This window comes from Homalodisca vitripennis, chromosome 4 (assembly GCF_021130785.1).
Source record: "Homalodisca vitripennis isolate AUS2020 chromosome 4, UT_GWSS_2.1, whole genome shotgun sequence".
NCBI lineage: Eukaryota > Metazoa > Arthropoda > Insecta > Hemiptera > Cicadellidae > Homalodisca > Homalodisca vitripennis.
This window is the reverse complement of record NC_060210.1, coordinates 90,458,399-90,481,386: the sequence shown is the minus strand read 5'-3', so window position 1 is coordinate 90,481,386 and position 22,988 is coordinate 90,458,399. Positions and strand designations below refer to the sequence as shown.

The 22,988-nt window shown below is 36.9% G+C and overlaps 1 protein-coding gene across 1 annotated transcript; it reads left to right on the top strand.

Moving 5' to 3' along the window:
- The first annotated feature begins 175 nt into the window (after positions 1-175).
- LOC124359751 (rho-related BTB domain-containing protein 1-like) lies at positions 176-20,550 on the top strand. Its single transcript, XM_046812755.1, has 3 exons — positions 176-410; positions 2,984-3,087; positions 20,167-20,550. Exons 1-3 carry the CDS (start codon positions 264-266, stop codon positions 20,471-20,473), a joined length of 558 nt encoding a protein of 185 aa, XP_046668711.1. The 5' UTR covers positions 176-263; the 3' UTR covers positions 20,474-20,550.
- The last annotated feature ends 2,438 nt before the right edge of the window (positions 20,551-22,988 follow it).

Genomic DNA, 22,988 nt, shown 5'->3' with positions numbered 1-22,988 from the left:
CCAACACATTTTTTCAAGAGCAAGAACATTGAAATAAAGAATATTCAAAACACTATTTACTGAGAGAATTAACAAATAACTAGCAGAATTTCATTTCCTTCAACTATATGGAGTGAGTAGTCACTTTGGTATTAAGTAAGTACCTCCACTATTCTAGCTTGCTTATTTCTAAGGTTTATATACTGTTGTGTTGTAGGTGGTCTGCTTGTATGATGATGGGCAATGATAATGGATAATGAACAACCCCACCAGGAGTTGGTGAAATGTGTGTGGTGGTCGGCGACACAGCGGTCGGCAAGACCCGGCTCATCTGCGCGCGCGCCTGCAACAAGCAGCTTTCTCTGTCCCAACTGCTCACTACACACGTGCCCACGGTCTGGGCCATCGACCAGTACCGCATCTACAAGGATGTGAGTCTATTTGGAAACATAACATTTTCATGTCACTACTTTGACTTTTGTGTTTTCCTTAGATTCCTCTTTTATCATCTCCTTGATCTTCTCCCTTTTACTTTGATCTTTTTTCATATTTCTCTTTGTTTAAACTTCGTCTTCAACGAAGTGTTATTTATCGGAAATAAGCAGATTTCTTTGTCTAAACGGCTCACCACAGACACACCCCCCGTTCCTTTTCATCAACCAGTACCACATCTACAAAGATATAAACATTTGGGCACAATGTTTTCGTCTTCCTTCTCTTTAACTCATGTTCTTCTTGGACTCCTTTGCACATCCCTGTTCCTTCTCGATCTCTTTCTTTCCCTTACTGTATTTATATTAATTCTTATTTTGCTTAAATGAGGTGAACTTTACCTATGTGCCCAGTTCTGTACACCTTGTTTAAAGTTTTTCAAGCTGTGTAGAATATCTTGCCAAGCTGTGACATCAGATCTAAGCGTTACAAAATCCTGTTCATGACAGTATCTCAAGGACAGTTTCTAATAACTTTTTGATGAATTATATAAAACTTATTTTTTTATTTGAACTGTTATTCTGTAAAATGTAAAATTTCAAATTTTTTACCAGAATGAAAATTTTCCTTTGTATGTATCTAACAGCTTTACTTCGAAATTCGAAAATAATTTTAAATAAATATTTCTACGCCAGTGATGAATTTAACTACTATTTACAAGTATAATAATAATCCTATTGAAATATAGAGTTTAAAAATATTGCCCTTCTTTGTTGCTTGCATAACACAATACCATTACTGTGTGTTTTATTACATAGTTTATTGCTGTTTTGGAATAATACAGAACACTGAATAGTAAACAAGTTTTTAAACTAGGTTGTATTCACCTGCACAGTGAACCAGACACAAGCTGGTCCGCGATAACACTCCCCATCTGTTTGAAATCAACGGTAATTTGATCGGTTATAACCAGTTCAATTTCAGTCTGTTGACTTTAATCTCGCGTCCGGATGACGTAATCCGCATAAAGAAGATCAGTCGCTTTATCACTGAATTCGTATATCTACAAGTTTTCAAACTTGTCTGGTTGTATTCACCTGCACAGTGAATCAGACACAAGCTGGTTCGCGATACCACTCCCCATCTGTTTGAAATCAACGGTAATTTGATCGGTTATAACCAGTTCAATTTCAGTCTGTTGACTTTAATCTCGCGTCCGGATGACGTAATCCGCATAAAGAAGATCAGTCGCTTTATCACTGAATTCGTATATCTACAAGTTTTCAAACTTGTCTGGTTGTATTCACCTGCACAGTGAATCAGACACAAGCTGGTTCGCGATACCACTCCCCATCTGTTTGAAATCAACGGTAATTTTGATCGGTTATAACCAGTTCAATTTCAGTCTGTTGACTTTAATCTCGCCGTCCGGATGACGTAATCCGCATAAAGAAGATCAGTCGCTTTATCACCTGAATTCGTATATCTACAAGTTTTCAAACTTGTCTGGTTGTATTCACCTGCACAGTGAATCAGACACAAGCTGGTTCGCGATACCACTCCCCATCTGTTTGAAATCAACAGTAATTTGATCGGTTATAACCAGTTCAATTTCAATCTGTTGGCGTTAATCTCGGGTCCGGATGAGATAACCCGCATAAACATGATCAGCCACTGTATCTTTCATTGGCTTACCAAAGGTCACGAGAAATCTTCCACAAACTAATCTGCGGATAAAACTCTTTTATTAGTCTTTTAAATTCCGTGATACGTGAGCACTTATATTATTTTATGGTGATGAATTTTATGTGTTTGTACATTTTTTCATTACGTTATTAATGAGTATATACTTCTTTGGGAACAATAATTTGCATAGTTTCTCTCAGTAGATTAGTGTAATCGCTTAATGTTTCAATTTTCGCAGTAAAATGTTGAAATTGTCGAAACTTATTTTGAGGTAATGTTAAATGTGGTAAATTTTAATTTCATTTTAAGTGCTAAACAAAATACAAACAAATCTACAAACGTCGGTTAGAAATACCATAGTTGACTTACATTAGAATACTTTTTTAAACATTAAGTGTTTATTAAGTTTTTTTGTAAATAAAGTAACAACTGTTTTAAGAAAGAGAGATGTAAACACGAGAGATATCATTTATTTAATTATATTAATATCCTGAAAAGATATGCTCTATCGGCACACTTATGAACACCAAGTTATTGTAATACGAGTATTATGTGTTTCATTAACTTCGTATTTCAGATCGTGTTTATTATATTGTGTAACCATATTAAATCGGGGGTTTAATCTGTTATCGTTTTACCTGTGTATTCATTATGTTGTTTTATGAAAATCCTGATGCTCCAATTTGAATCCCTTATGAGTTCCAACTTCGGTGCTTTAACGGTTTAGGGCCTATGATTCGCCGAAGTTATTTCTAATGCCCTATAGGAACAGCATATTGTACATTAAAATATGAACATTCTTGCAAAATAATTACAGTATAGTACCGCATATTATAAGTTATTTATTGATTGTAGTGTATGGTTTTGATATGGTTGATTGTGACAGGTCTTGGAACGATCCTGGGAAGTGGTAGACGGTGTCAACGTCTCGCTGCGACTATGGGATACGTTCGGGGACCACGAGAAAGATCGGCGCTTCGCCTACGGAAGGTATCATCACATACTAAAGTTATTTCTATAGGGTCTGAGCCACACCACACCGTCGAAATGGAAACATACAATTGGACAAGACAGCTCATTGCGAGAACTAAAATCACACAAATAGTGCACCCAATGCGGTGCTCGCTGAAACTAATGCCCAACGGTCTCTATAGAAATATATTTAGTCTGTGGTATAATTGAACCACATAATAAGTCAATGCTGTGATACGATCGTAGTTTTGTAAATTGTTTCAAATTACTCTAGTTACTAAGTCTTGATTTAAACATCAAAGTTAATTCACTGAATATAATTTATTGCAGTGGTTAATTAATTATTATGATTATTGCTTATAAATTGTAGGTGTTATATATAGTAGGGCGCCTTATTTTTGTAGATACGTTACAGAAGTTGTATGTAGTGTTTTGCTGTACACAGGTACACATTTTTATTTTTTCTTATACAAATATTTTGTGATCTAATTATCTATACCGTTCAATAATGGGGGAAAAAGCGATGTAAGTGTTTTTTTTATAAGGTAGTTTTATGTGACATATGGACGAGAGAAAATATGGTTGCCAAGGCAAGTAGAGGAACAATAATCTCATTTGTTAGGTCAGGTTCAAAACGTGGCAACGGAATCAGGGCCGATTCCAGTCCTAGTTTGCAAGGGGTAAACCTCTACTGTGGAACCCCCTAGGTTAGGTACCCCTTACCTCCCACTCTAATTGGGACTTATATCATGTACATGCAGTATGAAACGTACATAACTAAGCTCAATTATTAGTTCAGGTTCAAAACGGGGATACGGAATCATTATTTTTACTAACAAGAGTTTTCTGTGGAGAGATTGATTTAGTCCATCAGTGGCTCAGTGTGTGATTACAGAGAGATTTTAGGTATCAGTGTCTCAATGGGTGATTGCAGAGCGATTCTAGTTATCAGTGTCTCAATGGGTGATTGCAGAGCGATTCTAGTTATCAGTGCCTCAATGGGTGATTGCAGAGCAATTCTAGTTATCAGTGTCTCAATGGGTGATTGCAGAGCAATTCTAGTTATCAGTGTCTCAGTGGGTGATTGCAGAGCGATTCTAATTATCAGTGCCTCAATGGATGATTTTAGAGCAATTCTAGTTATCAGTGTCTCAATGGGTGATTGCAGAGCAATTCTAGTTATCAGTGTCTCAATGGGTGATTGCAGAGCGATTCTAATTATCAGTGCCTCAATGGATGATTTCAGAGCAATTTTAGGTATCAGTGTCTCAATGGGTGATTGCAGAGCAATTCTAGTTATCAGTGTATCAATGGGTGATTGCAGAGCGATTTTAGTTATCAGTGTCTCAATGGGTGATTACAGAGCTTCTAGTTATCAGTGGCTCAATGGGTGATTGCAGAGCGATTTAAGTCCACAAGTAGCTCACTGGCTAATTTCAGAGCTATGGCCTGAAAATATATCAATCATTACAGAGATAACAAAAAGTTATCTCCATAAAGCTGAAAATATAAGTTCAGAATATCAGTTATCATTTAGGAAATGGTTCTGTTGCAGCAGAATAATACATAAATTTTAATAATTGTAGTCTTATTTCACTTTTCTTAAGCACAAAAATTGCAAATTCTAATAACCTAGTAGGTATATTTATTTCTAAGTTATAAAACACTGTTTATATTTAAAAAAAAAAAAAAGACGTCAGGGTAATTACTTTGTAAGGTCCCAAATTTTGAAGTGTTTTTTTTTTGGTCAGAACAGTGAAATACTATATATTGTTTTACATTAAATTGTATCAAGTGGAAGCGAGAAGATAGTTTTAATGTCCTGGCTGTAGTAAAACTCGCACGGCGCGCGCTACCGTCGCGGACGAGATTGCCGTTAGAATCCGCGGGGGGCGCTGTTAAAGATTGTAGCTGCCGCCACCTAGAGCGCGGTAGTCGACTGATTAAAGGGACTGGCGAGGGCCGGCGAGAGGGGTTCGATACGGAGAAGCGTGATTATCGAGGTGAAGGACAGTACAAGCGAGCAGAGGACATTTTCAGGACAACTTCAATTTCATTTGACAGGTAACTATTATTCCGAGTTTAATTAGTTATTTCATTATTCATGGTGCAATAGTTGTAGTAAATTTCTGTTTGTTTTGCTTAGCTTGGCTTGCAATATTTAACGTAAATTTTCTTTGCACGTTTTTCACTCTGCATGTGCAAGAATTTTCATGCATATTTTCATTGAATTTGTACGCATATAGAATTAAGTATATTGTAGTAATATTTAGTTATCTTCACCATTTAGTAACGGGTCATAACGATTAAACGCGATTAAATTAAATTGTTTTCGATTAAATAAAAACTTTCGTTTATTATTAGGCTCTCGGACTGCTGTGAAAATCGGTCCTGTCTAAAATAAATCTAGGTTTCCCTAAATTTCCGATCTGCTGTCACAAGCGGGTCATAACGATTAAACGCGATTAAATTAAATTGTTTCGATTAAATAAAACTTTCGTTTATTATTAGGCTCTCGGGACTGCTGTGAAAATCGGTCCTGTCTAAAATTAATTTAGGTTTCCCTAAATTTCCGATCTGCTGTCACAAGCGGGTCATAACGATTAAACGCGATTAAATTAAATTGTTTTCGATTAAATAAAACTTTCGTTTATTATTAGGCTCTCGGACTGCTGTGAAAATCGGTCCTGTCTAAAATAAATCTAGGTTTCCCTAAATTTCCGATCTGCTGTCACAAGCGGGTCATAACGATTAAACGCGATTAAATTAAATTTGTTTTCGATTTAATATAAAACTTTCGTTTATTATTAGGCTCTCGGACTGCTGTGAAAATCGGTCCTGTCTAAAATAAATCTAGGTTTCCCTAAATTTCCGATCTGCTGTCACAAGCGGGTCATAACGATTAAACGCGATTAAATTAAATTGTTTTTCGATTAAATAAAACTTTCGTTTATTATTAGGCTCTCGGACTGCTGTGAAAATCGGTCCTGTCTAAAATTAATTTAGGTTTCCCTAAATTTCCGATCTGCTGTCACAAGCGGGTCATAACGATTAAACGCGATTAAATTAAATTGTTTTCGATTAAATAAAACTTTCGTTTATTATTAGGCTCTCGGACTGCTGTGAAAATCGGTCCTGTCTAAAATAAATCTAGGTTTCCACTAAATTTCCGATCTGCTGTCACAAGCGGGTCATAACGACTAAACGCGATTAAATTAAATTGTTTTCGATTAAATAAAACTTTCGTTTATTATTAGGCTCTCGGACTGCTGTGAAAATCGGTCCTGTCTAAAATTAATTTTAGGTTTCCCTAAATTTCCGATCTGCTGTCACAAGCGGGTCATAACGATTAAACGCGATTAAATTAAATTGTTTTCGATTAAATAAAACTTTCGTTTATTATTAGGCCCTCGGACTGCTGTGAAAATCGGTCCTGTCTAAAATAAATTTAGGTTTCCCTTCTAAAATTTCCGATCTGCTGTCACAAGCGGGTCATAACGATTAAACGCGATTAAATTAAATCGTTTTTTTCGATTAAATAAAACTTTCGTTTATTATTAGGCTCTCGGACTGCTGTGAAAATCGGTCCTGCCTAAAATAAATTTAGGTTTCCCTAAATTTCCGATCTGCTGTCACAAGCGGGTCATAACGATTAAACGCGATTTAAATTAAATCGTTTTTCGATTAAATAAAACTTTCGTTTATTATTAGGCTCTCGGACTGCTGTGAAAATCGGTCCTGTCTAAAATAAATTTAGGTTTCCCTAAATTTCCGATCTGCTGTCATAAGCGTTTCATAACGGTTAAACGCGATTAAATTAAAACTGTTTTTCGATTAAATAAAATTTTCGTTTATTATTAGGCTCTCGGACTGCTGTGAAAATCGGTCTTGTCTGAAATAAATTTAGGTTTCCCTAAATTTACGATCTGCTGTCATAAGCGGGATATACGAGCGGTCGCTATTAAGATAAATATATAGACATAGCCTTAAATGATTGCACATCTTATTACGATCATTTTATTTAGCGATTTATAACCCGATTGTACTGAATTCTCGTGGGGTAAGCTTAGGTTGTCCCGCAGTGACGGAATACCAATTGAGCGTGGGTTGGTTACTTGTATACCATGTTTCTGTTTCCGTATACGTAATTTTAAAATCAAATCGGTTCTTTGCCCCTTAAAGTGTTGGCGATGATGAGCTTGTGGCTCTAACCACTTTAACAGATCTTTTGAGATCTACTTGCTTTCTGAGTCAACACTTTATATCCGAAATACACAACTCTCCAGACCCCTGGGAAATACCCAGCTAACTGCAACTATCCGCGTAGGCTACAAAACGGTTGAAGTTTTGCACCCTACTAAAAAACTAACGTTACAAAATGGCGCCCGAACAGGGACGGGTATAGTGATTATACGAGTGTAATATTCTTCGAACGTAAAAGATAAACTTTTAGTAAGAGGTTTAGCGAGATAGTGTTTTATAAAATGCTTCGACCAACGGGTTTTGGCGACTGTGCGAATACTTTTTCGCTCAAATGCACGTTCTACCAAAGGGTGGAAACACGAATAGGCCCGAAAAGTCAACAACAGACTCAGAACACCAAAAACAAATACCTACGATCGTGACTACTAGTTCCTCTGAAAATACTAGCGAATCACAAATTAAAGGTATCGAAAAACGAGATTTGGGTTTGCCACTGTTGACTTCGAAGGACCAAACAACAAAGGCGTTTTTCCACGACTAGTTATTCCCCTTCTGAGTTAGATCCAGTCGTGGGGTGGATATACAGACTCACGAAAGCCCAGTTAATAACTGAAATGCTAAAACACGACTTGGACACCGAGGGTAGGACGACAGATTATCTAAGAAAATCTTTCGTACAGTTTCTTCGCTCACAGCCGGACAGACGAGATGAGGCTGTAGGCGGAAGAGAATCCTTTGGCAACGACCCAGTTGGGCCGAATACCAGTGAAGCAGAGACTGATAAAAGAAGCCGAGAGTTAAACCTGAGGGAGATACTCGAGGTTCCACCCGATACTAGTGACGACGAAGTAAAGAGGCTTTTAGTTTCACTGAAGACGCGGAGTAAGGACAAGTCCAACTGGGATACTGGACACGACTATGCGAGTTATGCACCTTACGATGGCGCAACAAGATCTGTGTATACCGATGCTTTTAAACTTCCAGCTCTGGCGACAAGTCAATACATTGCACCTGGGATTTCTCACGATTCTCTTAGGCGGCATGTAACGCACTATTCTAACGAAAATCAAAGATTGAGAGATGAGCACCTTTCCCGACAGCCGCATGTCAATTCCGCTGAGATATGCAACACAATTAGAAAGTGGAATTTACATTTCGACGGAGAGCGAAATCCAGTGTCTTTTCTTGAAAGACTTGATGAGCTGATGGAGGCTTATAATGTATCCGGGGGCGATCTGATAAAAGCACTCCCTGAATTGCTAAAGGGTACCGCTTTACTGTGGTATCGAAATAATAGAGAGTTTTGGGACAGTTTTGAAGATTTTCGTCAAGATTTCGAGCTAAACTTCCTTCCGGTAGGCTATAAGACGAACATGGACGATGAAATAAAACGTAGAACACAAGGTGACAGTGAACCCATCAGGACGTTTGTAGTGGCCTTGAATACGTTGATGCGACGAAGAGGCGGTATGACGCCCGTAGATAAGCTTGATAGGTTATATGCAAATATGCACCCGAAGTACAAGCTGAGTTTAAAGAGGCAAGACATACGAACGATTAGTGAACTCATTTCTTCGGCAGAACACTACGAGATGTATATCCGAGAAACTCACTTATATCGGCCACCGCCAGGTCCAGCTCAGTCCCTGGTGCCTGAAACCGCATATAGCCCCAAAAATAAGAATTTAAAAACGTTTGGTGTTTCAAATGTCACCAATAAGGCAGCGGCTGATACACTCAGATCACACAATGAACATCCCAATCGAGATCAACGGGAACATCCTCGGAAATCAATAAATAACGAAGAAAATAAAGTGTTTGAGAGGACGAATAAATTATCTGGTAGGCCGGAAATGGATACTAGGGAAGGACAAAAAGTTGTAAGAAGAGAAAGTATAGCCTCTCAGAGAAACACAACTATCCCGAAGAATACTTCTAGTTTTGTATGTTGGAACTGTGAGAAACCCGGTCACATTTTTAGGAATTGTCGCTTCCCGAAAACCCTAAAATGTTACTTTTGCAAGACCCCTGGTTTTAAAACTACGGATTGCAAATGCAACTTGGGAAACGGAGTGAGGGCTCAGGCGAAAGGAGGTCACCTGGAGCCCCGCAAACGAATTTAAGAACCTCCGCTGAATGGCAGCAGTGGGTAAAATATATAGCCGAATTCACCAAAACCTGTCCTGCCGAAGTTCGGAATAAAGACATAAGACCGTACGTACCCGTATTGTTCTGTGGGATGTTAGTATGGGCCCTGGTCGACACGGGGGCAATGATCTCCCTTGTAAACGATACAACGTATGATATGCTAATGAGTAAAGGAGCGCGGATTACGACTGAAAAACTTCAGATTCAAATGGCCGATGGGACAAAAACCGAAGCAAGGAGAGGGATCGAATTTGAAGGAAGTATCGAAAACATACAACACGCGTTTAAGTTGATTAACGTCTCAGGTCTTACTTCTCCGATTATTTTAGGCATGGACGTAATAGCGCCATTAAAACTAATTGACTTTAAAAAGAAAACTATTTCCAGAGAAGAGTACGGCGTAAATAACTGTGAGGGGACAGCTATAAATGCTATTGTCACGCTAAGCGAGGAGGAAGAAGAGGAGCTTAGAGAGTTTTTGGAAAACGAATTAGCGGAGTTTAAGGATTCCCCTGGTCTTACCCACATAGTAGAACATGTGATTAAATTAAAGAACGACGAACCGATTAAACAGAGATTTTATCCACGTAACCCCGCAATGCAGAAAGTGATCAACGATGAAGTTGATTCAATGTTGGCGGACGGGATAATCGAGAAATCGAATAGTCCCTGGAGTTCTCCAGTTGTATTAGTCAAGAAACCTTCCGGAAAATTTAGGTTTTGTGTGGACTTCCGAAAGGTAAATGCAAAAACCGAGAAAGATGCTTATCCCCTACCTCAAATCAACTCTATCCTAGAAAAACTCAAGGAAGCCAAATTTATTTCCACGCTCGACTTAAAATCAGGGTATTGGCAGGTGGGTTTATCGAAGGAAAGTCGCGCCATAACCGCTTTTTACAGTACCAGGAAAAGGACTCTACCAATTTACGAGGATGCCGTTTGGTTTGCACTCAGCGGGAGCAACGTTTCAACGACTTCTCGATACCATAATAGGCCCGGAATTGGAACCCAAAGCTTTCGCCTATCTAGATGACTTGATTATTATTTCATCGAATTTCAAGGAACATTTAGAATCTCTGAGAGAAGTATTTCAACGTCTTCGACGAGCTGGCCTAAAGCTTAACCCGGAGAAGTGCAAGTTTTGCCAGACACGCTTAAAATATTTGGGACACGTTATAAACGATCAAGGAATATCCACAGATCCAGATAAGGTGTCCGCTATCTTAGACTTTCCAACGCCGAGGAATATAAGAAACCTCCGAAGCTTCTTGGGTCTTGCGAGTTGGTATCGCCGATTCATATCAGGTTTCGCGACTCTGACGGCGCCACTTACTAAACTGCTGAGAAAAGCGGTTAAGTGGGATTGGACAGCGACTCATGAAGAGGCTTTCGTCGAACTGAAACGCCGCCTAACAAACACCCCTATTCTAGCATGCCCAGACTTCAGCGAACAATTTGTCCTACAGGTAGATGCGTCTCAAATAGGGTTAGGCGCCACCTTGAGCCAGAAGCGAAAGGGTAAAGAGGTGGTTATAGCGTATGCCAGTAGACTGTTAACGGACGGGGAAAAGAAGTTTACGGTCACTGAACAAGAGTGTTTAGCTTTGGTATGGGCGGTAAAAAAATTTAGACCTTATATCGAAGGGTACCATTTCCTCGCAATCACCGATCACCAAGCACTGCAATGGTTAATGAAGATACAACAACCAACCGGTCGGTTGGCCCGCTGGATCCTCGAGTTGCAGCAACACGATTTTTCAGTCCAGTACCGTAAAGGTGCTTTAAATAGAGTAGCCGATGCTCTTTCGAGAAACCCTCCTGAAAGGACTGATCAAACAACCGAAAACGACGAAGTTAGTGATCATTCTCTGAAGGTGTTTGTAATAGAAAGCTCAGAGAAGGAAAGTAATTCAAATTGCGGCGACTATCTCCCAATGTCATGGTATGATAACCTAATACACAAAGTTAAGAAAAATCCCCGTAGTTTCCCTCGGTTTTACCATAAGAGGAGGAAAACTATACAGATATATTCCCTACAGAGGCCCAGGAGAGGGGCGTCAGAAGAGTTTGGATTGGAAGATGTGTGTTCCCGAGGAGGAGAAAAATCGAGTACTTGAGGAAACTCATGATAAGGAAACGGCTGGGCACTTCGGCTATCGAAAGACAGCCAAACGAATTGCAGAAAGATACTACTGGCCGAGATGGCGGCAAGAAGTCCGAAATTATGTCGCTTCATGTGAGACGTGCCAGAAATTCAAGAGTGAACAAAAGAAACCCGCCGGAATAATGAAATTTAGACGACCAAAGGGGCCTTGGTTCGCAGTTTCGGCGGATTTGATTGGGCCGTTACCTAGATCAAAAAGAGGTAACACTTATGCGGTGGTTTTCCAAGACTGTTTTAGCAAATGGGTAGAAATAGCACCCATAAGACTTGCCAACGCTCGCCAAGTATGCAATCAATTTAAGGAATTGATATTACTTAGGTACGGATCACCTGAGGTACTTATAGTAGACAACGGAACACAATTCACGTCGAAGATTTTTAAGGAACTAGCTGAGGATTGGGGAATCGAGGTCAATTATACTGCTCCATTTTCACCTCAGTCGAACCCGGTAGAGAGATATAACCGCGTGCTGGGAACGATGATTGCCCAATACGTTAAGAATGACCATCGAGAGTGGGACGTGAACATTTCAGAGTTCAGATACGCGATGAATACAGCGGTACATGGCAGTACAAAGTTCACTCCCGCTATGCTTAACTTTGGCAGAGAGCTGAAGCCACCGAAATCCCTATACGGGTTTTTCGAAGAAGGGAATGATAAACGACCCCTCTCAACAGCCGATATCCATAAGGAAAGGTATGATCGATTTCAACGTTTATACGAGAGATGTCATCTGAACCTAAGGGCAGCTTATAACAATCAAGCAAGGGTATATAATTTAAGACGACGAGAAGTAACGTATAACGTGGGCGATAGAGTCCTAAAAAGAAATCACGCTCTTTCTTCAGCCGCTAACGCTTTTGCCGCAAAATTAGCTCCAAAGTACATAGGACCCTTTAAAATCGATTCTAAAGTAGGTTATAACATATACCGTATAACCGATGAGGTCACGGGTAAAAATAGTAATGCCCACGTAAAAGACTTAAAAACGTTCATTCGTTAATGCTACTGGTGGTGAAGGTACTGGCTAGCTGGTTAGTAAACTGCTTTGCATGATGCTTGTTTTGTGTGGCTTTCAGGTAATACCTGTGGTTAAGAATGAAGGGTCTGAGAAAACTAATCACGGTTAACCAAACCGAAATCGATGTTTTTAGCGGCGAAAGACACATTGATGAACGACGTCGTCATTGAGGCCTACTTGCGAATTATAGAGAGACGGAATTGGTACCACAAAGTGTGTCTTCCATCGATCTATATGTTCGATACGTTCTTCTTCAAGGACTGGAAGGAGAAAAGATACCAGGCGGTCAATAACCGGTTTAAGAAAGAAGATATCTTTCAAAACGATATGTTATTCGTTCCCGTACACCTCCCAGACCGTGGTAGCAGGGGACACTGGATCTTAATCGTGGTGATGGTCGAAGAAAAATACAATCACCGCGTACGACTCTTGCGGATGGAATAACGAAGCGGAGAGAGGGACAGTGCGAGATTTCCTGACATACGAGGCCACGAGAAGGAACCGGAAGGTAGAGGCATGGAAAACGGTAGACGCACCCAAGGATATCCCTCGACAAGAGAACTCGTACGATTGCGGCGCCTTCGTGTGTATGTATGCGGAGGTGCTGTCAAGGAAGGCACGATTAGAAGGAAAAAAAGCGAGTGGAAAATCGATCCGGAAGAACATCGCTTCGGTCCTCCGAGCGGGGCGTGTTGGCGTCGAGGACTTTCGTTACGCCGAGCCGGGCGATATAGCGGATATGTTTCCTACGGTTCGAGGACAAACTAGCCTCTCCCCAAAAGAAACAGCGACCTCACTCCAGGGAGAAGCGAGTGGGTCAGTAAATGATCCAGTACTGGAGGATCTGCTTCGAGCGGCCGAACTCGGATATCCATCCATGCGGCACGTTGATCTGTTCGGCCCTCTTTATCGACCTGGACCGTCTCACCCGGCCCCGATGGAGGTCGACGTGGAGGAAGATTCCGCAGCAACGGATGACCTCATTGCCCTTATCGACGAGGCAGTAAGGGACCTAGACGTGGAGCCAGGGAACCAACGGACGAATGACCATGAAAGAGAAATGAAAGTCGAGTCCGATAGGCCGGTTTCTCCATGTCTATCAATCGCGGCTTCGGACTCTTGGGAAGTGATTGATGAAAGACTGTGCGAAGAACGAGGAGACGATACGGTGAAAGATATCGAACCGAGGGAGAGTATTGAAATGGAAGCCGAGACTTCGTCCCTGAAACAGAGTGGAACACCGCGAGGAGAATACGACGGTGAAACACGCAATACAAAGGCGACCGAAAAATGTAAAAGGAAAAAGAGACACCCGAAGAGAATAAGAATATATTCCGAAGATGGGAAGTTCAAGAGGGTAAACGTAAAGTACCTACATTAAAAGGATGCGATGAAGGCATCCGTATAAAGTTTTTCTGATTGCGAAGAAGCAAGATAAATTTTTAGTTACCTTTTGTTTTGTTATTTGTCAAGGTTGACAAAACATACTATAGGAAATAAGTTTTAAATTTGGAGCTGAAGGAATACTTATTTTAGTTTAGAAGTTTTATTTATGTTATTAAAGTAAAAAGAAAGTTCATTTTGAGTAAAACAGAGTTCTTTTTCTTTTTCCGTTTCTTTTTTTTTGACCGAACTAAGTGGGGGGTGTAAGGTCCCAAATTTTGAAGTGTTTTTTTTTTGGTCAGAACAGTGAAATACTATATTGTTTTACATTAAATTGTATCAAGTGGAAGCGAGAAGATAGTTTTAATGTCCTGGCTGTAGTAAAACTCGCACGGCGCGCTACCGTCGCGGACGAGATTGCCGTAGAATCCGCGGGGGGCGCTGTTAAAGATTGTAGCTGCCGCCACCTAGAGCGCGGTAGTCGACTGATAAAGGGACTGGCGAGGGCCGGCGAGAGGGGTTCGATACGGAGAAGCGTGATTATCGAGGTGAAGGACAGTACAGCGAGCAGAGGACATTTTCAGACAACTTCAATTTCATTTGACAGGTAACTATTATTCCGAGTTTAATTAGTTATTTCATTATTCATGGTGCAATAGTTGTAGTAAATTTCTGTTTGTTTTGCTTAGCTTGGCTTGCAATATTTAACGTAAATTTTCTTTGCACGTTTTTCACTCTGCATGTGCAAGAATTTTCATGCATATTTTCATTGAATTTGTACGCATATAGAATTAAGTATATTGTAGTAATATTTAGTTATCTTCACCATTAGTAACGGGTCATAACGATTAAACGCGATTAAATTAAATTGTTTTCGATTAAATAAAACTTTCGTTTATTATTAGGCTCTCGGACTGCTGTGAAAATCGGTCCTGTCTAAAATAAATCTAGGTTTCCCTAAATTTCCGATCTGCTGTCACAAGCGGGTCATAACGATTAAACGCGATTAAATTAAATTGTTTTCGATTAAATAAAACTTTCGTTTATTATTAGGCTCTCGGACTGCTGTGAAAATCGGTCCTGTCTAAAATTAATTTAGGTTTCCCTAAATTTCCGATCTGCTGTCACAAGCGGGTCATAACGATTAAACGCGATTAAATTAAATTGTTTTCGATTAAATAAAACTTTCGTTTATTATTAGGCTCTCGGACTGCTGTGAAAATCGGTCCTGTCTAAAATTAATTTAGGTTTCCCTAAATTTCCGATCTGCTGTCACAAGCGGGTCATAACGATTAAACGCGATTAAATTAAATTGTTTTCGATTAAATAAAACTTTCGTTTATTATTAGGCCCTCGGACTGCTGTGAAAATCGGTCCTGTCTAAAATAAATTTAGGTTTCCCTAAATTTCCGATCTGCTGTCACAAGCGGGTCATAACGATTAAACGCGATTAAATTAAATCGTTTTTCGATTAAATAAAACTTTCGTTTATTATTAGGCTCTCGGACTGCTGTGAAAATCGGTCCTGCCTAAAATAAATTTAGGTTTCCCTAAATTTCCGATCTGCTGTCACAAGCGGGTCATAACGATTAAACGCGATTAAATTAAATCGTTTTTCGATTAAATAAAACTTTCGTTTATTATTAGGCTCTCGGACTGCTGTGAAAATCGGTCCTGTCTAAAATAAATTTAGGTTTCCCTAAATTTCCGATCTGCTGTCATAAGCGTTTCATAAACGGTTAAACGCGATTAAATTAAACTGTTTTTCGATTAAATAAAATTTTCGTTTATTATTAGGCTCTCGGACTGCTGTGAAAATCGGTCTTGTCTGAAATAAATTTAGGTTTCCCTAAATTTACGATCTGCTGTCATAAGCGGGATATACGAGCGGTCGCTATTAAGATAAATATATAGACATAGCCTTAAATGATTGCACATCTTATTACGATCATTTTATTTAGCGATTTATAACCCGATTGTACTGAATTCTCGTGGGGTAAGCTTAGGTTGTCCCGCAGTGACGGAATACCAATTGAGCGTGGGTTGGTTACTTGTATACCATGTTTCTGTTTCCGTATACGTAAATTTTAAAATCAAATCGGTTCTTTGCCCCTTAAAGTGTTTGGCGATGATGAGCTTGTGGCTCTAACCACTTTAACAGATCTTTTGAGATCTACTTGCTTTCTGAGTCAACACTTTATATCCGAAATACACAACTCTCCAGACCCCTGGGAAATACCCAGCTAACTGCAACTATCCGCGTAGGCTACAAAACGGTTGAAGTTTTGCACCCTACTAAAAACTAACGTTACAACTTTATAAAAAAATATGAGATTTTTGTACAGTGATTTAATGAAGGTTCTCTGAAAAATAATCTTTTTTAACAAATAAATGGTAGTAATAACGATTGTGTAGGACAAAAAATACTACCCTATTTCAAATGCAGAGCCACTGGTTGTATGCAAACACTAGGGCAGTAAAATATGGCTTTAGTGTCGTGAACACTGACATAATAATCTTCAAAGGATATATTACTTTTATGTTTCTTCCAAAAATTCCAGAAATATTGTAGTACATATTAACCTCCATTTACTCTTTTATACTTCTTAATTTCTACAGTTTTGAAAATTGACATTTGTCTTATGTAATGATGCAATAAATGTAGGTTCTGGATTCGCAAAACAATGTAATACTTTTATGGTGTTTAGGCATTATTTAATTATTAGGCAAAAATTGTAATTAAAGTAATCTGTGGAAAAAGACCTATCAAACAATAACATTTCTTTACTTTTACAATAATTATTAAAGTTTTACAAAAAGAGTAAAGTTCATTGATTGAGACAACTGCTTGTAGTTGTGATCATGGTTCACAGGTGCAATATAGCTGCTGATGACACCAACTGCTAATTAACAGGTGCCAAATGGCGGTGATCCATGTAGCGTAGCTGATGATATGGCAGTTGGTGGATTCCGTATTGCTTTTCTCCATTTCAGTTTATTTCACCTGATTCATTTATAATTCAGCAGTTTATGCACAGACAACAAGAAACAATAAATAATATCATTTTTAGGTGTATGTCCAATGGTGCTTTTAACATCATTAACATTTTAATTAGAGACATTTTAGTAGTCGCTTTGAACTATGACAAACTCACAGAACCATTTACATATTAATCCTCCACTAGTGAAGCTTAATTAAATTAATCTAATCTTAAATTTTTTGGATTCCATAATAGGATTTCTTTATGTTTAAAAATATAAAGATTTGGTATTTTTGACATTGATGATAAGAATATGTAACCCTGGTTTTAGTAAAATAAAGAATTAGACAGTTGTATCAATCCATGGTTTTAATATCTGTGAAGTACATAAAAGAAGTCCCTAAATGCATTCTGTTTTGTGAATAAATAAAAATGTTTCAAATAATATTCTGTTTGGAATATTGTTATTAACCACCTATAATGACAAAACCCCTGTTTGTAATTTTGACTAACAGAATGTTAGGAGTATTTAATACAATTTTAATACATCTTAATGTATCACTTACTTTACTTGGTTCAGATTCCTCATTAAATTAAAAACACTGAAGTAGTATTTAAAATGCACAGTTTTAAATTTTATGAGAAAAAGAATATGACAGCTTCTGTGGTTGCTGACTGTGATTGTTGACTTCATGCATGGCCTTCATGGGTAACTCTTTGAAATTGTATTATTTTAGTCCTGATGGAGCAAAATAGTATTTACTCCACTTCGCTGTGCTTGCTATCATTCATGATTTTCAGTTTTGGAAAATATGTTGTTTTGAAGTTTGGGAGATGCCTATTAATATTTTAAGTTACAAAAATCGGATCTAGTAATGGTATAAATGATAAAAATTACTAAGATCCGTTCAGCAGCTTGTCCATTAATTATGAATATGATGAACAATATTCAATAAAGATATCAGGTATCGGACCTAGGTTATGTAAGGATTAATTTAACTTAAGCATTTATTAAACATGTATCATACAATTGCATTACCTATTTTGGAGTTATTTCCCCTCCTTGGTCCATATGACTGTAAGCTGAATAGTTTATAATCTAAAGGCTTTTTTGGATTCAGCATAACAATATGTTTATTATTACATTCCACTTAACAATAATGAGTCAGTAATACAATTATTATTAATGTCTATCATTGTTTTGGTCACAATACATTAAAGCTGTTATTTGGAAACTCCAATCAATCCCAGAGCTGTCCATTTGTGAGATTTAATTAGCACATGTTGAATTTGGCTTAAGTACGAGTATAGGTACTTTAGAACTCAATAAATCATTTTTTTTCTTTTATCAGAAATATACAGAAACTTTTTTTGGTATTTTTCAGTTATTAAACTTCCCTATTGGTTTCTACCCTTTAAGTGGCAGTAGTCTGGCACTTTGAAAAATGAGCCAATTTCTTTATAGGATGGTTCTAATGTTGCCAAATATGACTTAAAAAATAATTTCAAAACAATTTTATTTGTTTTTGTGTTTTTTTTTTTTTTTTTGGGTGGGAAATTAATATCCTAGCGAAACATAAGCAACCTGCATTTATCCATGTCTGGTGTATGATTTACTGGGATATATATTTCCCACTTTTTGGAGGAATTGATTGAATGAAATAATTTAGTCATATGCATAATATTTTAATAATAACAGCAAATATGAATTATAATATTATTACAAACATTATTACTAAAGATAAAAAACACTTTGAAACACAATAATGTATTGTGGGGCTCGTTTTGTAGCCTTTTTCATCCAGTTTTGGTGGAATGGAGTGAAACAATCCTTGCAGAGAGCAACGTTACAAGTCGGGCAGACCATATTGCTCCTCTTCTCCTTGGCCTTTGTAGAACAATGTGCGCACCAAGGAGAAGATTCTATACTTCTCAATTTTTTGGGGTAGATGTGCACCTACATTTGAATGCTGAACAGCATTTTGAACAGTCGCTCGTATTCCTTTTTCATGTTCTTCCGAAATGTCTAAGTGATAAGACTGAGAATATCCTTCTCATCTATTGAGTCCATGTTATCTGAAAACAATGATTAACTGATTAGAAGAGTTGAGTAACAGTTTTGTACAGAGTAGGCCCTAGTAATACATTTATCATTAAATTTTTTTCTGCTATAGTCTACAAGTGGGAGACAATATTTGACAAAAAGAGATTCTAATTAGTGTTAAAATTGTCAGGAAGTGAATACATTTTATGCAATTATAAGCTGTAACAAAAATGCTAGGCATAAAATGATATAGGCCTCAACCTTGTAAAACATTCCTGTCTAAGTATGCAGGCTTACAGTGACAGCTAAATATTAACTTTGCCAAATGTGCTTGGACTAAAGTGGTAATGCCCTTTTGAAAACTATAATTTGCTGAATAGATTGATGTATAATACTGTGTTATCTAACCCTTCCAAGTGTCTAAGAAAATATTATAAACTCCAGCCAAAAAAATAACCTGCAAATCTAGCCTAGTCTCTTGCAACACAATAGTTTTTCACTCCAATCATAATACATGAGAAAATGTATACATTATATCATTAAAATAATCCTAATTGATCATAGATATGTTTACTAACCTTCAAAATCTGCAATGTTACATCAGTCATCTATTATCTTGATATAAAAAACAAAGATCCAAGAAGAATCAGTAGGTTAGTTGTCCCAGAGTGCCAGTGGGATAATAATTTCCCACTTTTGAATAAACAGCTGACTGGCTTTACTATGTTTTCGTCAGCTGAAAGAAACCTACTTCTCCATAGAGATATGTTTTATTCATTGAAGGATTCCAAAGTGTGAAATAATTATCCCAGTGATTTTTTGAGCTGTAACAAATAATCCAAAGCAAAACATGGTGGTAAATAATTCACCCACTATCACTTAAAGGGTTGCCCAAAGTTTCTAAATTCTAACCTCTTGGAAAGTGGTCTAATTTGATATAAGTTAGTTACTGAGTCTTGCTTTATAATATGATAATAAGTATCCAATCATGGTAATGGATTCAAGAAGTTCTAGTTGAATTTGATTGAAATGAGGTTCCCTTGTACAGTTTAAAGATGAAATGATTATTGTTGTGACACTATGTTTGATGTGTTTATATTTGAACACCATTGAACATACATTGATGGGGTACTGATATGGTGGCACTTACAGGTCAGATGTGGTGCTGCTCTGTTTCTCACTGACCAGCCACAACTCTCTGCGCAACTGCAAGGCCATGTGGTACCCGGAGATACGCAGGTTCTGTCCACAGACTCCAGTGCTACTGGTCGGCTGCAAGAACGATCTGCGCTACATGTATCGCGATGAGGCCTACCTTAGCTACTTTCGAGACCGCAGCCCTTTTCTCAGGTACTTGATAAAATTAAATCGACCAGGGGATGTAAAAACCGGGGACCTAGACCAAACATTAGAATTAGGAAAATTTCCAAGGATATTACTTGTGCTCTACCATCTATGATCGTTAATTGTAGACTAAGCTGAAATGAGATTAGCAACATGTTGGAAATTGAAATTCCTCTGTGAATAAGTTCGATATCCCCATGAAGAAGGAGAAATAGATTGATTTGAATGGAAAGTCTTTTTAGAAAGTTAGCAATAAAGTTAATTAAATTTCTGAAACCAATGATTTGCTGCTGAATTAACAATTTTTAATTATTGAAGTTTTGTTAATTTCATTTGACTCAAGATAATGAGGCATATATATATATGTATATATATATGTATATATATAATATATATACATATATATATATATATATATATATGTATATATGTATGTATATATATATATATATATATATATATATATATATATATATACATATATATATATATATATATATGTATATATATATGAGTAGATATGAATGTAAGGGTTCTAGCGCACTTTTGGGACAGTCAGAAAAATCAATGTAAAATACTGTCCATTGAACAATAAAAAAATCTAAGAAATCTAACAGGAAACCACGAATGTAAAATACTGTCCATTGAACCATAAACAAATCTAATAAAATCTAACAGGAAAGCACGAATGTTAAATAACCGAATCTATAGCTGTTTTACTGTTCAATGTTTGCTTCTAATTTCTTAAGCTGTTTTAATGAAAAAATCCAGGAAATCTTCATAAAAAATCTATATAAACGGAAATAATGAAATTTGCTAACAATCACTCGAGAAGTCGGGGAGAATGTGAGTAAAACCGCATTCTTTTCACGAGGTTCTTCGTTTACTTTCTCCAAATGTACTATAAAATCATCAAAGATTTCAGGTTTAAAATCGTAGTCAAATTCAATGTCCAAATAGTGAAAGATTATAGGTAAAATCTTCTCATAATAAACGTGTGTATTTAAACCTACAAACCTAATGTATTCTTTGAAAAGGAAAATAATTTTGTCAACGGTTCCAAGAGATAAGTAAAAATTTTTTGTTCTGTTTTCTAAATTCTGTAACAAAATGTGTTTGCTTCTTGTCTCCATATTGTAATTTTCTAAGCAGGTTATTCAAATATGTTAATTTATTTCGAAATTTCTTAGGCTTAGGTCTTTCGTACAAAATTAAATTACAATCTCTACAAACTAATCTTTTATCAATAATTTCTCCTCTATTATAACACTTGTAACAGTTGGCATTATACTCTTTTCCCATTTTTTACAAAAAGAATAAATGGAAGCTATGGAACTAAGTCTGCCGAGATATAAATTTTTCAGCGCAAATGTTTATGTTTATATTTCAACTACCGAGATAAAAAGAAATAATTTCATTCTATTGTACAACTATTTAGGATATTTTGTTTATGATTACAAAGATTATTCCGGAAGAAATCGAGATTTTTCATCAGCGAAAGAGTATATTTTTGAAGTTTTAGAAGGAATGAAAGAGAACAATATGAACATCATTAACTACTGAATTTCTCTAATATCGTTCTTAATCACATCATAGGCTAAAAATTTCTCAGAAACCACAACCACATAACAAATCGCGTTTGTAACAGCATTTTGAAAATCCATATTGATAATTATATCGTTCTTTGAACTAGAAATATTTGTCAAACTCTTTGTTGTATCAATGACATAAATGGGTCTATTTGCTATAAATTCTTTGGGGTTTGTAATACATTTCCATATTTTTGTAGTAAACTTTCTTAAAATCTTGATACATCTGATACATGATTCTGAAAAGACCACCGGAAATGTTTAAATTTTGTAATTCATCTGGATAATAAGAACCGTTCAATTTTACTCTGATATTTTTACATCCAAACTATCAAACTTTGAAGGATTTTTTTCTTGATTATTCTGTCTATCTGTTTGAAAACCAATGATAACGAACTTGGGATTGAAGATATTTCTATAAATATTTGTGATATCGAACGAATAAGTTGTTCCGGAAATACCTTTTTGCTCAATACATTGCCAATCTAGAAAATTAAACATAATGTTTTGACTTTTTGTAATTTCATCAATCAACCTAATTTTACTCGTGGTTTTATAATCAATCATTGGAACTCTAATAAAAAAAAAATCTGTAATTGTTATTTTTCCATCAACAGGCATAACATTTCCAGTTGCAGTCTTCAGAATCACATCATCGTCTTCTGCTCTTATAAAACTTAGATAAAATCCTCCTTTATAGATCGGAATAGTAACATTTTCAAAAAATCCTAATCCAAAATGAGATAAATTTCCAGCTGCTTCAAAAACACCAAATTTAAAATCTGATTCAAAGCCATTAGAAGTTTGAGAAATAACATCACTTTTTGAATACGAAATAGTTCCTTTAATTGTGCTTAATTGGCCACAGTTTTCGACTTCTTTCTATCAATTTATTGTGTTTTCTTACTTCAATCTTAGAAAATAAAAACGGTATAAAAATTATCGATTAATCTAACATTATCAGTTCCAAGATATGCTTGACCATCTTGTTTTGTTAAAGTTCCAGAAATATAAAACTGGAAGTTAGACGAGCAAAAGTTA

Excerpts from the sequence above, each read along its gene's own strand:
- LOC124359751 (XM_046812755.1), top strand. The coding sequence starts at position 264 with ATGTGTGTGGTGGTCGGCGACACAGCGGTCGGCAAGACCCGGCTCATC. Across the intron at positions 411-2,983 it reads AGTACCGCATCTACAAGGAT|GTCTTGGAACGATCCTGGGA; the intron begins GTGAGTCTATTT and ends TGATTGTGACAG. Across the intron at positions 3,088-20,166 it reads CGGCGCTTCGCCTACGGAAG|GTCAGATGTGGTGCTGCTCT; the intron begins GTATCATCACAT and ends TGGCACTTACAG.